Source organism: Panicum hallii, chromosome 8, assembly GCF_002211085.1.
Source record: "Panicum hallii strain FIL2 chromosome 8, PHallii_v3.1, whole genome shotgun sequence".
Lineage (NCBI taxonomy): Eukaryota > Viridiplantae > Streptophyta > Magnoliopsida > Poales > Poaceae > Panicum > Panicum hallii.
Window position 1 is genome coordinate 2,495,661 of NC_038049.1, and position 13,932 is coordinate 2,509,592.

General features: G+C 45.8%; 3 protein-coding genes and 1 pseudogene across 4 annotated transcripts; 1 reads left to right on the top strand and 3 right to left on the bottom strand.

The window, feature by feature from the left end:
- Positions 1 to 1,978: 1,978 nt before the first annotated feature.
- Positions 1,979 to 2,987, bottom strand: LOC112903208 (formin-like protein 14). The gene has a single exon (XM_025972440.1). The coding sequence runs from the start codon at positions 2,836 to 2,838 to the stop codon at positions 2,224 to 2,226; it is 615 nt and encodes a 204-aa protein (XP_025828225.1). The 5' UTR covers positions 2,839 to 2,987; the 3' UTR covers positions 1,979 to 2,223.
- A 449-nt stretch (positions 2,988 to 3,436) lies between these two features.
- LOC112902313 (two-component response regulator-like APRR3) lies at positions 3,437 to 8,342 on the bottom strand. 2 transcript variants are annotated; one of them, XM_025971329.1, is made up of 8 exons: positions 8,062 to 8,342; positions 7,764 to 7,925; positions 6,567 to 6,697; positions 6,058 to 6,171; positions 5,583 to 5,739; positions 5,085 to 5,469; positions 4,067 to 4,865; positions 3,437 to 3,976 (listed from the first exon to the last, which is right to left on the bottom strand). In XM_025971329.1, the coding sequence occupies exons 1-8, from the start codon at positions 8,309 to 8,311 to the stop codon at positions 3,863 to 3,865; spliced, it is 2,112 nt and encodes a 703-aa protein (XP_025827114.1). In that variant the 5' UTR covers positions 8,312 to 8,342; the 3' UTR covers positions 3,437 to 3,862. The 2 variants fall into 2 exon arrangements, with proteins under 2 accessions (XP_025827114.1, XP_025827115.1); XM_025971330.1 differs by having other exon boundaries at positions 7,764 to 7,933; positions 8,062 to 8,186.
- A 2,065-nt stretch (positions 8,343 to 10,407) lies between these two features.
- LOC112902584 lies at positions 10,408 to 10,975 on the top strand. The gene is given in 2 exon segments (XM_025971710.1): positions 10,408 to 10,756; positions 10,794 to 10,975. Coding segments are annotated over 2 exon segments (531 nt in total).
- Positions 10,976 to 11,438: 463 nt separating this feature from the next.
- Positions 11,439 to 13,282, bottom strand: LOC112902585 (annotated as a pseudogene).
- Between the last annotated feature and the right edge of the window lie 650 nt (positions 13,283 to 13,932).

A 13,932-nucleotide genomic window follows, 5' to 3' on the forward strand; every position in this document is an offset into this window, starting at 1 on the left:
TATTTGTCGCAAGCAGAAACAATTAGAGAAGGTTGAGAGTGTAACCTTGAACGGGGCCGATGCCGGGGGCACCTGATGCATCATTACCAACTGGAGTAGGCATACTCTGTTGGTCTTAGTTGATGTAGTCGATTCAATGCAATAACGAGTTGAGGCAGAGAAGCCCTCAAATGGCCTTCTGGAAGTAGTAGGACGTAGTCATATAGCAGGCGCAAAACTTCTGGTCGTAGTCGTAGCATCAGTGAACAGTCGTGTAAGCCTACGCTCCAAAAAAAAAACCTGATGGCTCGCCTATCCCAAATAGGATCACGAAGGTGGACTAGGTTCCGAAGACCTACTCTCGCAAGTAGGGAATGCCTGATGCAGTAGGAGCAGGGGAAGCGAAAGGGTATGCGTCTGTCTCGCGCAAGGGAGAACAAGAAGGGGCTGCGCTTATATAGTTGCACGGAAAAAGTGAGGGGCAAATGAACCTTAACATCATAATCCATGTTGATGATAATCAGTTCTAGGTAATAGTTCAGTTACTGGTTATGTCAGGATAATAGCCTTCAGTTACTCGTTTTAATCACCCGTTTTTTAATCACCTTGCCTCGCCCACGGACACGGCCTGGCTCAGCTTGGCGAGCGCGTATATGGCACACCAATCTTTTTTTAACTTCACTAGTGATGTACATAGAGTCCACCGTTACGATCCTTATCAACTACATATATGAAACTCCTTATCGTTAACTCGTAGACCTTTTATTTTATTTTATTAATTGAAATAAATGACCAAGCCCAATTAATCCAACAATGTGTGTCTCGCACGTGTTGTGTGTGTGTGTGTGTGTGTCTCCAGCCTGCTTGTGCTTGTGCCTTTAATGCTTGGGAACAATGTAACATCGTTGATTTGGCTCATTTCGCTCCAATAATTAAGATGTACGTGACTACATCTTTTTATAAATCCTACCATTTTCATGATAGATTAAGAAGATGAAGAAATAACGTATGTACCACTATTTAGTGCCTTGTTTGGTTGCCATTTTGATTATTTTATGGCCGGCTGGGAATAATTCATTTCCAAAACATCCTAGGATGTCTTATATTTAGGTACAATCTTGAACCATTCAATGTCTTATATTTCAGAATACAGGGAGTATCATCTGTCCATCTGTATTGCTTGGAGAACAAAAGTCGCTTTTGTAATCGTGAGGAGCAATTCATTTGTGGTGATCACTCATGTGATCACATCCTCTTTAGTTTTTCTGTCACGAGTATATGAATTTAATTTCAGGCTCCTTTAGTAAAAATATTTTTGGTTAGGGGAGAAGGCCGGGGTGGTTGTGAAATGGTGAGGGGCTAATTGGTTTAACCCATGGTGTTGCACAAGAGACCGACATCCATACATGTTTGAAGACATTTATGTGGGGTAAACATTGCCTTGTGAAGCTTATACGTGTCTGCTGGAGCAAATTAAATAATGCATAATCTTACAGTTAATTCGATCTTGGACCTAGGATAAATGTTGGACATGCATAAAACTTAAACAAATAGAGTGACACCAAGATCGCAGGTGTTATTTACAATTCTGAAGGCAGTAGAAGTGCGCTGGACACTGCAAGTTTTGGTCTTGCAAAATTGAAGTAAAGATAAAAAAAAATGAGCAAAAATGTAGACTGAGTACCCCCTCCATACCACCACCAAGATCAAATCATTACCACCCCGTCTCTCCTCTATTCTTAAGCACAGTTATCGACCTAGATCTTGACTAGAGCACTTCAATTCATTCCATTAGTCGATAGCACGCATTCGGCAAGATGTGCACAACAGCACAAGCCCTACCTAGCTTGATCTCACTCGCCGCTCGGTCAGCTAACCGACACTTTTGTATCTGATATGAGCGTTAAACAAAAGAAAAAGAAAAAGAAAGTAGTAGCAGTTTCCCCCACAAGCACCGCGAGCATGAAGCCATCAACGTTGGCCACGTCGAAGCCAAATTAAAGAGAAAACACACTGGACCATCATTAGAGTTCACTTTACAAATTAATTAAGGTACGTACAGCAACGTCAATACGATCAACAGCTACTACTACTATCTGCATGCAAGCATCTGACACCGCCAAGGTCCAGTCCAGAGATCATCATCGAATCGGATGCCAAAACGAGGAAGAAAAAGCAGCGCGCGCGCGCAATGCCTGCCTGAACAGCTGAGAATGATTGCTAGTAATAACGGAGTGCCTGCGGTCACTTGAAGAAGGCGACGAGGGGCAGGAGCGCGGCGAGGACCAGCGCCGTGCGAGCGCTCGACGCGCCGCCGCGGGCCTTGCCGCCGCCGGAGAGGTACAGGTAGTAGTACGGGTTGGACGACGACGGCGGGGACGGCGGCGACGAGAAGTGCGACCCGCTGCTACCGTCGCCGCCGCCGCTGCTCTTGGGTGGCGGTGGAGGCGGCGGTGACGGGGGAGGCTCCGACGGCGACGAGGACGGAGGAGGCTCCGAAGGCGGCGTCGAGCACGGGGACTCCGGCGGGGACGTCATCGGCGTGAGCGGAGGCAGCACGTCGGACGCGTCTCCCGCCGCCGGCGGCGGCGGCAGCACCAGCTCCAGGTACGGCGGCGGGGGCGCGGACAGCGGCAGCAGCGCGAGGGGCGGCGGCGGGGGCGCGGTCATCGGCAGGATCGTCGGCGGCGCCGACGTGCACACCGTCGGGCACGTCCCGCACTTGCTCACGCACAGCTGGTTCGTGTCCGCCGGCTCGCCCTGCTGGTCGTCCCCGGCGACGACGCCCGCGCACGCCAGCAGCCACGCCATCGCCCACACCAGCGCGGCCGGCGGCCCTGCACCTCCTCTTCCCTCCATTGCCGCCTTCGCGGCTTCGCCTAGCTAGCTCTAGCTCGATCGACGGAATCACCGGGCACTGACGCGCTTGCTTGCGTTGCGTGTGCTCGCTTTCGCAGGTGGATTCCCGCGAGCTCTCCTGGACCGGCCGGTTTATAAGCTGGAGCCCGGAGGCCCAGCGCGGCAAAGAGATGTGCCAAACTTGAGGCGCAAGCTCCAGCAGAATATGTGAATCGGCAGCTGAGATGAGAAATGATGGCTGTAAAGGGAGATGCTCCTGAATTGGCAGCAAGGAATTGCGGATTCCTCTTGCTACAGCGCACAGATTAATCCCAACAAATCGGCAGACTAATTATCTTTCATGTACACGAGCTGTTGGGCATAGAAAGTAGTGAGAAAAAGAAGGAACTCATGCAGAGTAAAAGAGCAGCCTCAAAAGGTTTGCAGGTGCATGGTGATGCATCGATGCTTTCCAGAGTGCAAGCCAGGCAAAGGATATATGCGCCTGGATGGCTGAAGGCAGCTAGCGACTCGACTCGTGTCAGATGACAAAAGACAAGGGCTGCTGGCTCAGTTCACGGGCAAGCAAAAATGCTGAACAAATACTGTACTGAAATGCTGAATCAAACAATAAATAAACTGGCACGATCCCAAGGGAAAGCCAGCCCTGCTGACTGTGAGGCTGTTCTAAGTTGTACAACATTGTCTGTTGTTGTATAAGCAGTAATTACAAGTTACTACTATTGTACTGGCAACAAAATGAGTGAATAGGCTGTACAGAGACACTACTTCCTCACTCCACAAGCATCTAGAGTACATAAACAAAAACTGGGGTATTTGCGTCTATTTCATTTTTCCCTGGACATTTGTCAATTTTGAAGGAGTCCTTTACAAAATATGGCTTGAATGCCAACAAACAACCGACTTGTACAGACAGGCTAGCCATGGAAAGGAAAACTTCTGCTAGTCTTCACTCTGTACCGCTTCAATTGCCCTCACCTGGGATTGGAAGGGAAGAATCAAAATCACAGTTACCAATTAACAGTCACGAGTCAGTTTCTGCATCCACGGTTGTGGCTGATTTCAGCTTTTGGCTCACAAACTGCCCCTTAACTCTCGGTCTTTGCTCTGCAAGCTTTTTCCTGCTATGATATCTAACCTGTAGAAATGAAAAAAATGGAAGGCATAGTCAGATAAAGAAAGTATTCAATCCTTATTTACAAAGTAAAAATGCTATCGAATTAAATACCTTTTTCTCGAAGCATCTATCTTTCCTTTTCATGCGAAACTTCATCAAGGCAGCTTCACGGCGAGACCGGTCACTATCCAACCCATTAGTATAGCAGTTCTGGACACCACTTTCGTTGCCACTTTCTAGGGCAACCATTGTATTTGTATTGATGTCAGTTTCGCCGCTACCAGTGCATCCACTTCCTTTACGTACATCCTGGCTGCAGCTAGCACTCTGGTTGACGTGCTCCGCATGAGCTCTCGCCAAGTCAATTGGTTCTCCTGATTCTCTGAGAATTTGTCTTGAATGATGCAACTGCTGATTTTCCTCCGACTGTTTGTGTTCATCAACCTGAGAAGGTATACTACGATTTTCATGGTAATTCAATTGACCAGATGCGTGCTGAATAGCTGCCTTGTTGATGCCAGCTGAATCACAATGCATACGAGGAGCCTGTGGGTAGTATACTGGCTGCAGAATTGCACCATAATGGTAAGGCGTCGCAGCACCAACAGGAATTGGAAGAGGTATGAACCCATATGAAGGATGGCTCATACTGTCCTGTCTATGGGAGGAACTGCTTGCACCTGCATCTTCTCTAGCACTACTGGAACACAATACAGCTGCTCCCTCTGTGCTACTGTCCAAAGGAATCCGTGCTTGCCTTGCACTCTCACCTGTATTATGTTCATGGGGAGGCAACACCCCACTGGGTTGGGAAACTGGGCCCTTGTCATGAACAGGTTCTTGACGAGTTATGCAGAGAGAAGGGAAAAACTGGTGCTCAGCTGACGGCTCTATCCTTTTATTGCCATATCTGTATCATGTTGAAGCGACGGGTAAGCAAAATAAATCAAGTCAGAGTTATGCTCCACATTTGAGCAATTACTAATATCAAGCTATAGATCTAGGAGAAACAAAACATGTAACCTCACAAAGAAACAAGCAGACATGGAAAGAAAACCACTGATTAGCAGAAAACATTTTAGCTGCATTCAAATAACTTAGATAACAGAAGTTAATCAGCATGATGTACCTTGAAAAGGCAGAGGAATTCGAGTGATTAAAGATATCTTTTTCCCTGAACTCTTGGATTTTGTAACCACTAAGATGGTGTTGCTTTCCTAAGTTGGTCTCCAGAAATTGGGAGGGGCAAGATTTAGCATGACTTATTGCAGCACCATTTGATTTTTCACCAAGGTTACTTTCTGTGAGAGCATTTCGTTCCATGACTGAAGATTTACATTGTCCGTCAGCTGTTGGTTGGTCCATAGCCAAGTCTTTGCCAAGATTGCTTGGTCGACGTGAACTTGCATCAGCAATCCTCAAGGCATTATCCATTATTTGCTCAGCAACCTTGGCTGAAGTAATACCATTAAGGCCTTTGGAACGCACATTCTTCTCACTTCCACTTGGGGCATCTGCATGAGATGAAATTATTATTGCATGTGGATAACAGAGTAGCAGACATTAACTTGCCGACAACAGAGCACGAGTTAGCAAAATGTTATGTAAGCAAGTTCAAATTCATCACCATCGCTATCTTTTGACGCATGCAACTTTGTGTTTACTCCATCATAAGACTCATTTTGTAGTTTACTTTTTCTGGAGGGGCCAGCCCCTTCATCTGCACGAGTATCTGGTAACTTCTCAACACTCTGAATTTCAGTCTCCCTCTTGCCACCAAAGCTCTGATCAAGGAAAAACAATCTCCATAACGTAACATGGCAAGGAAATACATACGAATGTAAATGGTATATCAGAACTGCAAAAGACCAAATGATGAAAATCTAATTGGTTTCAGTAAACAGTGCTGGCTACACACACTGGATAAAGTCAAGAAAAGAACAATCATAGAAAAAGATATGGCTCTAAATATTTTACTGTCAAACAATTAGTTTCTGTTTTACTGGCATTGTCCAGCTAAGCAGGGATGCAGATAAGCAATTGAAAACATGCATTATTATACCAGTTCGTCAGATAAGTTGTAAGCAACGTCAGGTACTCACTTGGGCATCACTTTCCTCATCGCTATTTTCTCCTGCCTTTGAACCATTAGCAACATTAGCACTTATATGATTGCTGGCTGCATTATTTTCCGATCCATTTGCTTGGCTATTCATCTGCATAGAATTCTTAAATCTAAGTATTGTAAAGAAGAATGTAATGTATAATAGATAACTGATACAAGCTAAAATGATCGCATGCAACATATCCAGGTCTCATATAACTAAAATTGATTCATATTATATAGTGCTCTATAAGAATTCAAGAAAAAGTCGTAGAATGAACGTTATAGAAGCAGTATCAGTTATCTATTATGCTATGCATAGGATAAGTGATACTACTTCTATAACGCTCATTTTGTTTCAAGAGAAGGCACCCAAAGCAGATCCAGATAGGTTGACAAATACAAATCAAAAGAAGCATTTGTTGAAGGCTACATTTTGCCTCACACACCAAATTGCCAGTGGCAAAGGCAAGCGCATTCTTAAAGGCCTTCAAAAAGAGAACTTACTGCATGCCGCCTCCACACATGTTGCCATAAGTTACGCAGCTCATTCTTTCTCACTGGTTTTACAAGGAAGTCCACCGCGCCCTTCTGCATGCACTTGAGCACCGTACCAATAGAATCTTGTGACGACATCACTGCCACAGCCAACCAGTGGAAAACCATGAAACCCAATAACAAATCCAAATATTCTGTTCATGAGCTCTCAAGGCTGCTTATCAGGCGTACGCGCCATTATAAGTGTCAGATATATGCCCATCACTCTACTAGGTCAATCAGCTGATCATGAGGTCAAATTAGGTGATTAGGAAAACAGTGTTACAATCATGTGTTGCATAGCTCTTTTGTTCTTTCGGGCAAGTACTGTTCATATTTAGTGCAGCCTTTTCTGTCGTTTTGCACACTTAATGGAAACATCCCCTATATTTAGCATAGATCCAGTAGCATTCAAATAAGTATGTAAAAGTAATCGTATTGGTCTCTTGGATACAACGGCTACCTAGAACACTGCAATCCAATATTTACTATTTTTGATTTCCAGGACTACCCCCATCTCAGCTTCGGAAAAGCTGAGGCTTTGTACATGTGAAATCTAATTGACACGCACCTAATGAAATGGGATAATTTCCCAGATAAAATATGTGATTCTCCCGGATAAACTATGCGATTAGGCCCTAAAACAGTCTATGTACCACTCAAAATCACACATATTGAAAACCCCACCTTGATTGCATACATGAAATAAAATTTCGCAGATCAAAAGTACAGTTACCGCATAAACCCTCCACTCCCATATCCCTAACACCCTAATGTCATTTTGATCCTCACAGGCTATAAGAAACGCAGTGCTTGGCTCACAGCACAAGGGGAACGAACATCACTAAGGGAATCTAACAATGATGATGATGATGATGATGATGATGATACAGTAACGTTAAAGTTGCTCATCCGAAACGAGCCTGATCCAATCAGCAAGTTTTAGCAACAGGCATGTGCAGTGCACAATAATATAAAACCCAAGCAGCACAGTGCCGCAAGCATAAAATTATGCCCGGCACCGAGCCCCTCGCTTGAAGTAACCGCCTAGTCAGTCACTAACGATGCCTAATCCATTTGCAAAGCTCGATTCGATCCATAACACCACGAATCTGGCCACGTGGTCGCGCAGAGGAAACCGTGGGTTGGGCTTAGAATCGTGCTTACTGATGACGGGTATGTTCTTGCACTCGTCGGCGGCGACGATCCTGGCGAGCAGCTGGATGCCGGAGAGCGAGGGCATGGCGACCTCGGTGAGCACGAGGTCGAAGGCGTAGGCGCGCGCCCGCATGACCTCCCACGCCTTCATCCCGTCCGCGACCGCGGCCACTGGGGGTCTCCCGGAGATATATATATAGAGAGAGAGAGAGAGACATCAGAATCGAACCCCCAATTCCTCCCGACAAGTAGTAGCCCAAGGAAGCTGGCGCGGGGAAGGAGGGAGGGAGAGGGGGTGGGGGCTCACCGCGGTAGCCGCACTTGCGGAGGAGCGCGGTGACGACCTGGCGCGTGGAGTCGTCGTGCTCGACGAGGAGGACGCGGAGGGAGCGGCGCGGGAGGATCTGGTCCCACCGCCCGGCCGCCGCGGCGGACGCGGACGCGGACGCGGGGGACGACGACGCGCCCGCAGCCTCCCCGCCCCCTCCCCCTCCCCCGCCGGCAGAGGCGGCCCCACCGCCGGCGCTTGCGACGGCGGCGTCGGCGTCGGGAGACATACGATTGGTGGGAGGGAGGGGAGCAGCAGCAGGAGCCGAGGGGGGAAGCCAAGGGAAGGGAAGGGAAGGGAAGGAGCGGTGGGGAAAATATCTCCAATATTTTTTTTCCGCGCGGTGGGCGCCACGTCAGCGCCGGGCTGGGAGATCGTCAAACCGGAGAGGCCGGGGGGAAGAGGGAGGCGTGGGGCGGAAATGGCCCAGCAACAAATACCACCGCCGCCGCTACCAGCAGGAGGATATTTTTTCTTTTCCTGGGCGGGCGAGTTAACGGGGGAGATATTTCGGTGCGCGATTTTTATTTCGCTGGCGCAGGCGTGCGTGCGTGCGTGCGATTGCCTGACCGGGGAGATAGATATTTGGCGGCCGCTCCTGGCCTCTCGTTCCGGGCGGAAGGGGAAAAAAAAGGTGGGGGGCGTTCCGTGGCTGCGCGCCTGTCTACCCGTAATTCGCTGGAGGGGCGAGCCACTTGCGCGGAAAAGTGGCGGGGCGCACCGGCCGATCCATCTATGATCTATCACCTGCAGCGTGCGCTGACGAGGTGGGAGGGGGTTTACTTTTCAACGGTAGAATGGAAATGTTCGTTGCTGGATGCTCAGTTGAATGGTTGCTCTTTGGTTTTGTTCTAGTTTAAATTTCTATATTTGGCTAAATTTATACAGAAATATATTATTATATAGCTAGTATGTACGGTACCGAAACAACTGTATCACCAACGCATCGTATATTATATAGCGGATCTCATGAAACTAATTTGATGCTATAAGAGCAACTCCAAAAGTCTAACTATTTTTTCTAGATAAATATAGAGTTTAGAGATCTCTAAAAAATAGACAACTATCTAAACTAGTGGAGCAAACCAACACTCTTCAATTCCGGACTATCCATATTCAAACCACCTATGGGCCAATATTTTTCTCTCCAGCAGATCGTCCGACGCGTCGGCCTTGAGGCCTTCAGGCCATCTCGTTTTTTTTTCTGTTGAGCATCGACGCCTTGGCCTACAGGCCTTTGGCCGTTTTTTTCTCGCGTCTAGTCGACCTGGCCTCCTTTGGCCTTTTTTCTCACGACGCGTCGACAGCAGGTCTTCTTTCACCGCCGCCGCCGTGACCTGCAGGTCTTTCGCCGCCGCGGCGACTTGGATGGTGGACGCTGAACGTTGCCAACGCGCAATCGACGTTCTGGTGCTGGACGGTGCCACGGCGACATCGACGCGGGGGCGCAGCGCCCATAGGGCTTCGTGCGCGACAGTATGGAGTTCAGATGGCGAGTTCAATCAGTTTGTAATGAATGAAGTGATTTATCCTTCCTCTTCGGTTGATGAAAATGATCTATTTTTTGGTGCGGCGCACATGGTTATTGAGGACTCGGTTAATCACCCGGGTCGAATTGGTTCCGTTGTTGTGGGACACGAGACAGTGAATCGTAAAAGATTATTGTACCATAGTCTTCTTTACAAAGACTATTTTTCAGAGAATCCTACATTCAATGCAAAGATTTTTAAACGGAGGTTTGTATGTTTTCTATAATTTTTAGAGAATCTTTATGTTACGTTTATTATGAGGATTGCTAATTTTTTAATTGTGTCATGATATAGGTTTCGGATGAGGCGACCTGTATTTCTTCGTATAATGAATGCTGTTGAGCAACATGACGACTATTTTATGCAGAAGAGAAATGCAGCTGGTGTGCTAGGACTATCTTGTCCGCAGAAGGTCGTTGCAGCTTTTCGTATGTTAGCTTATAGAGTACCGACTGATGCTTTGGACGAGTACATCCGTATTGGTGAGAGTACCTCTCTGGAAGCTTTGAGAAAGTTTGTAGTAGTTGTTGTTGAGGTTTTTGGACCGAAGTACATGAGATTGCCTAATAAACAGGATACTGATAGGTTTCTTGCAATTGGAGAGAGCAGAGGATTTCCTTATATGCTTGGGTCCATAGATTGTATACATTGGAGCTGGAAAAATTGTCCTACTGCATGGCACGGGATGTACAGAGAATAAAAAAAGAGCCTACAATTATACTTGAATCAGTTGCATCTAAAGATTTATGGATATGGCATGCATTCTTTGGCATGCCTGGTTCACACAAGGACATAAATGTGCTTCAAAGATCTCCTATATTTGCAAGGCTTGCTGAGGGGGGAAGGCCCACAAGTTAATTATAACATCAATGGACATGATTATTCAATGGGTTATTAGCTAGCAGATGGCATATATCCGTCGTAGGCAACTTTTGTTAAGACCATTCCAGAGCCACGAGGTAATGAGAAAAAATATTTTGCAAAGGCACAGGAAGCGTGTCAAAAGAATGTTGAAAGGGCATTTGAGGTTCGACAATCTCGCTTTGCTATTGTTCGTGGAACAGCTCATTTATGGGATGAAGACACCCTCCATGATATTATGATAGCTTGCATCATAATGCATAACATGATTGTTGAGGACGAGCGAGATGAGTACGAAGGACAATATGAGTACAATTTCGACGATATGGGACATTATGTTTGCAACTATGACGACATGGGTTTCACATAATGCTGCACCTAAACTTGATGCTTTCATTCAAAATTACAAAAACATCAAGAATAAGGAAACACACTATCAACTCAAGGCAGACCTGATCGAGCACTTGTGGCAAAATCATTCAGAGTTATACAATATTGATTAATGTTGATTCATTTTGTGTACTCCATTTAATAGTTATTTGTGTACTCCATTGAATAATTATTTGTGAACTCCATTTATTTGTGTACTCCATTTAATAATTATTTATGTACTCCATATTGACCGCATTGTTTTTGGACAATATCGGCATGCCCAGATTTTGATCAACATGGACTACCTATGAAGCAAAAATAATTTATCTCTTGATGCTTACTGTGACTGGCAAAATTCCAAAGGAAATGATCAGCAAGCTCAAATGTCAATAGACAAAGATAATGTCTCTGATTCAGTTAAAAAAACAGTTGAACCAGTTAGCAACAACATTAGGTAAACGTAGCAAATAACCTTGAATCCCATAATATTAGCACACAATCCGGAAATCTAAACTCAGCTCACACATAACAGTAATTCAAAGGGTAGCTCACGCATAACACATGAGTTTTAAACTGAACTAAAACTATACAGCTCTAGATATTGCAACGTCTTGCAAGAATTTCATTCTGACGCACTTCATAATATTGTTGTTGTTTGTAGTTTATTGTGCTCAAATCCAAACCAAGAATTCTCTCCTCTTCCAAGTCTCTTTCGAACTCAAATTTTTCTTTCTCCAATTTGGTCCTTTCTTCCTAGAAAGCAAAGACTTTGCTGCACCTCTCTTCTTTCTTCAATTCTTTCTCAAGGTCAGCTTCTTTCTTTTTTGCCATTAGATAGTCCACTGCTTCGATGGTCGAACGTTGCCGTAGCTTCTATTTCTCCTTCTTCTTGCCGTCAGGTCTTGCTGATGGTTCAGCTTCAGCACCACCAGCAAGAGGGGCACCACCAACACCAGTTGTAGATACAAATGATGCGGGAGAAAAATTTGCCATTATCTTCTGTTTCTTATTGCTTGTTTTTTTGGTACAGCCAATTTCCTTCCGCTTTTCCATCCACTTGGGCTTGTCCTTCAGGATTTTCCAGCAATACAAGTAGATAAACTTCCTCCCTTTCACGTCTTCAGCCATCCACATTGCACATGCATTTGCTATCTGCACATTTCAAACCAGCACACACATTACAGTGAAGTACAAACAAATGATCATAGCGACAAATAATAAGTTTGAGTAATAACCTTGTCATCAATTGTCTAACCACCGTGGTTCCTAGCCTCGATCCTGGACAGACATCCACAAAATAGATTCACATCATGTTGTATACCGGACCAACGGTTCGATAAAGAACCTTCTGAACGATTGGACTCGAACGTCCTGTTTGCATGGAAATAGTCATGTATTCTTGTCCATAATATACCATGTGTTTGATCAACTCCTTGAATAGGATCCATACCCACATTCAACCAAGCTGACATTAGGAGTATGTCCTCCTCCTCTCTGAAATTTTTGCTTCTACCCTGAGAACTCTTGGCTGTTGCACGATTATGATGGATGGTTGTATTATTAGGAGGTGTGGGATCAATAGGAGGTGTGAGTTCTTGAGATTGTTCAACACCATTCACTAGGAGGTCAGTATAATACCCCCTGAATCCATAACACCTGTGACAAAAAAATATTGAAAATCAGAAGCAAAAGATTGGACAGTAACAGATTTATGCATGCAAATTTCTTTTAACATAAAAAAAATATTTGAGTATATGGTACAATAGACAAATTTATATCTCTGATGTTTGATATGCAGCCACCAAAAAAAAATCAGAGCACAGGCACCAGAAACAATCTTCAGTTATTTAAATTTCCTATAGTAGTGACCACAAACAACTAAACTATGGGAATCAGTGGAGCATTGTCTTGCCTGCTACTTATAGCTGGCAGCAAACAAACAAAGTTAGGTATCGGTGGACGTTGGAAAGTACATTGAGCATGAGAAATTTTCAGGAGTAAAACACATTGGTTTACAAGAAATTGGCAAGCTATCAGTGCTAACTTCAAGAGACAGGAAAAATATCAATGATTTCACACTTATTCATCCAACAAAACTGCAATAGTAATGTATACACACAACACAGGGTTCAAGGCCTAGGCACCAAAGTGAATATGAGCTTAAACTTAACTGATGTGTTAAAAAGAAAAGAAAGACAACATTTTATACTGAACAAGTTATGATGCAGTCTGTGTATGATGTATTTCAATGGTTATTTAGCAAGGAACCATCCTCATGATCCATAGATACAGAAATAACGAAAATTCATGTGCCATCAGCAGAAGCTGAGCATCATCAATATTGAATCTAAAGCTACCCAGACATTAGAAACAAGAAGCAGCATCTCACCAGTGTTCTCCTCGTCGAATTGCTCAGCATTGACCTCATCTTCTGCCATCCGGCCATAGAATCCTGTGGTAGGAACCACCCGACGGGGAATTGATCCAACACCGGATTGCTGCATCTCCCCCTCCGGTCAATTTGCCTCAGAATCTACCGTTGATGGCGCAAACTGAGGAAAGAACTGAGGAAAGGGAAGAGTCCCGGCGGCGGATCCATTCCCCACGCCCGTTTGCCGAGCCGCCGTTGATCGGGGACGCGGCAGCCGGTTCATGGCGTAGCGGGGCGTAGGAGCGCGAGGGAGCAGATGAGCGGCGCGGCCGGGACGAAGCAGAGCGGCTCCGATGTGAGGGCGCAGGGGTGCGATGGAGAAGACGAATGAGCGGCGGCGCGGGCGCGAGGACGCGAGGGAAATATGAGCGCGCGGGTGGGAGGGCACGACAGCGCGCGGGGAACTGGATGGGGAGGGCGCGGGAGGGTGCCGCAAGCGCGGGAGGAGGAGATGGCAAGGGAGCCGGCCTCGCCAAATTTGCCGTCCGTGGACGCCGGGATGGCTATGCGGTTAGTGAGCGGGGGAGATGGCGGCGCTGTTGGAACGAGCAGTATCGACGTTTTTCTTCTTTTTTTACCGATACAAAGTGTTTTGGCCAAGCTGCTGGAGTTGCTCTAAGATGTTGTTATATTTTTTGTAAACTTGTACAAACTAAA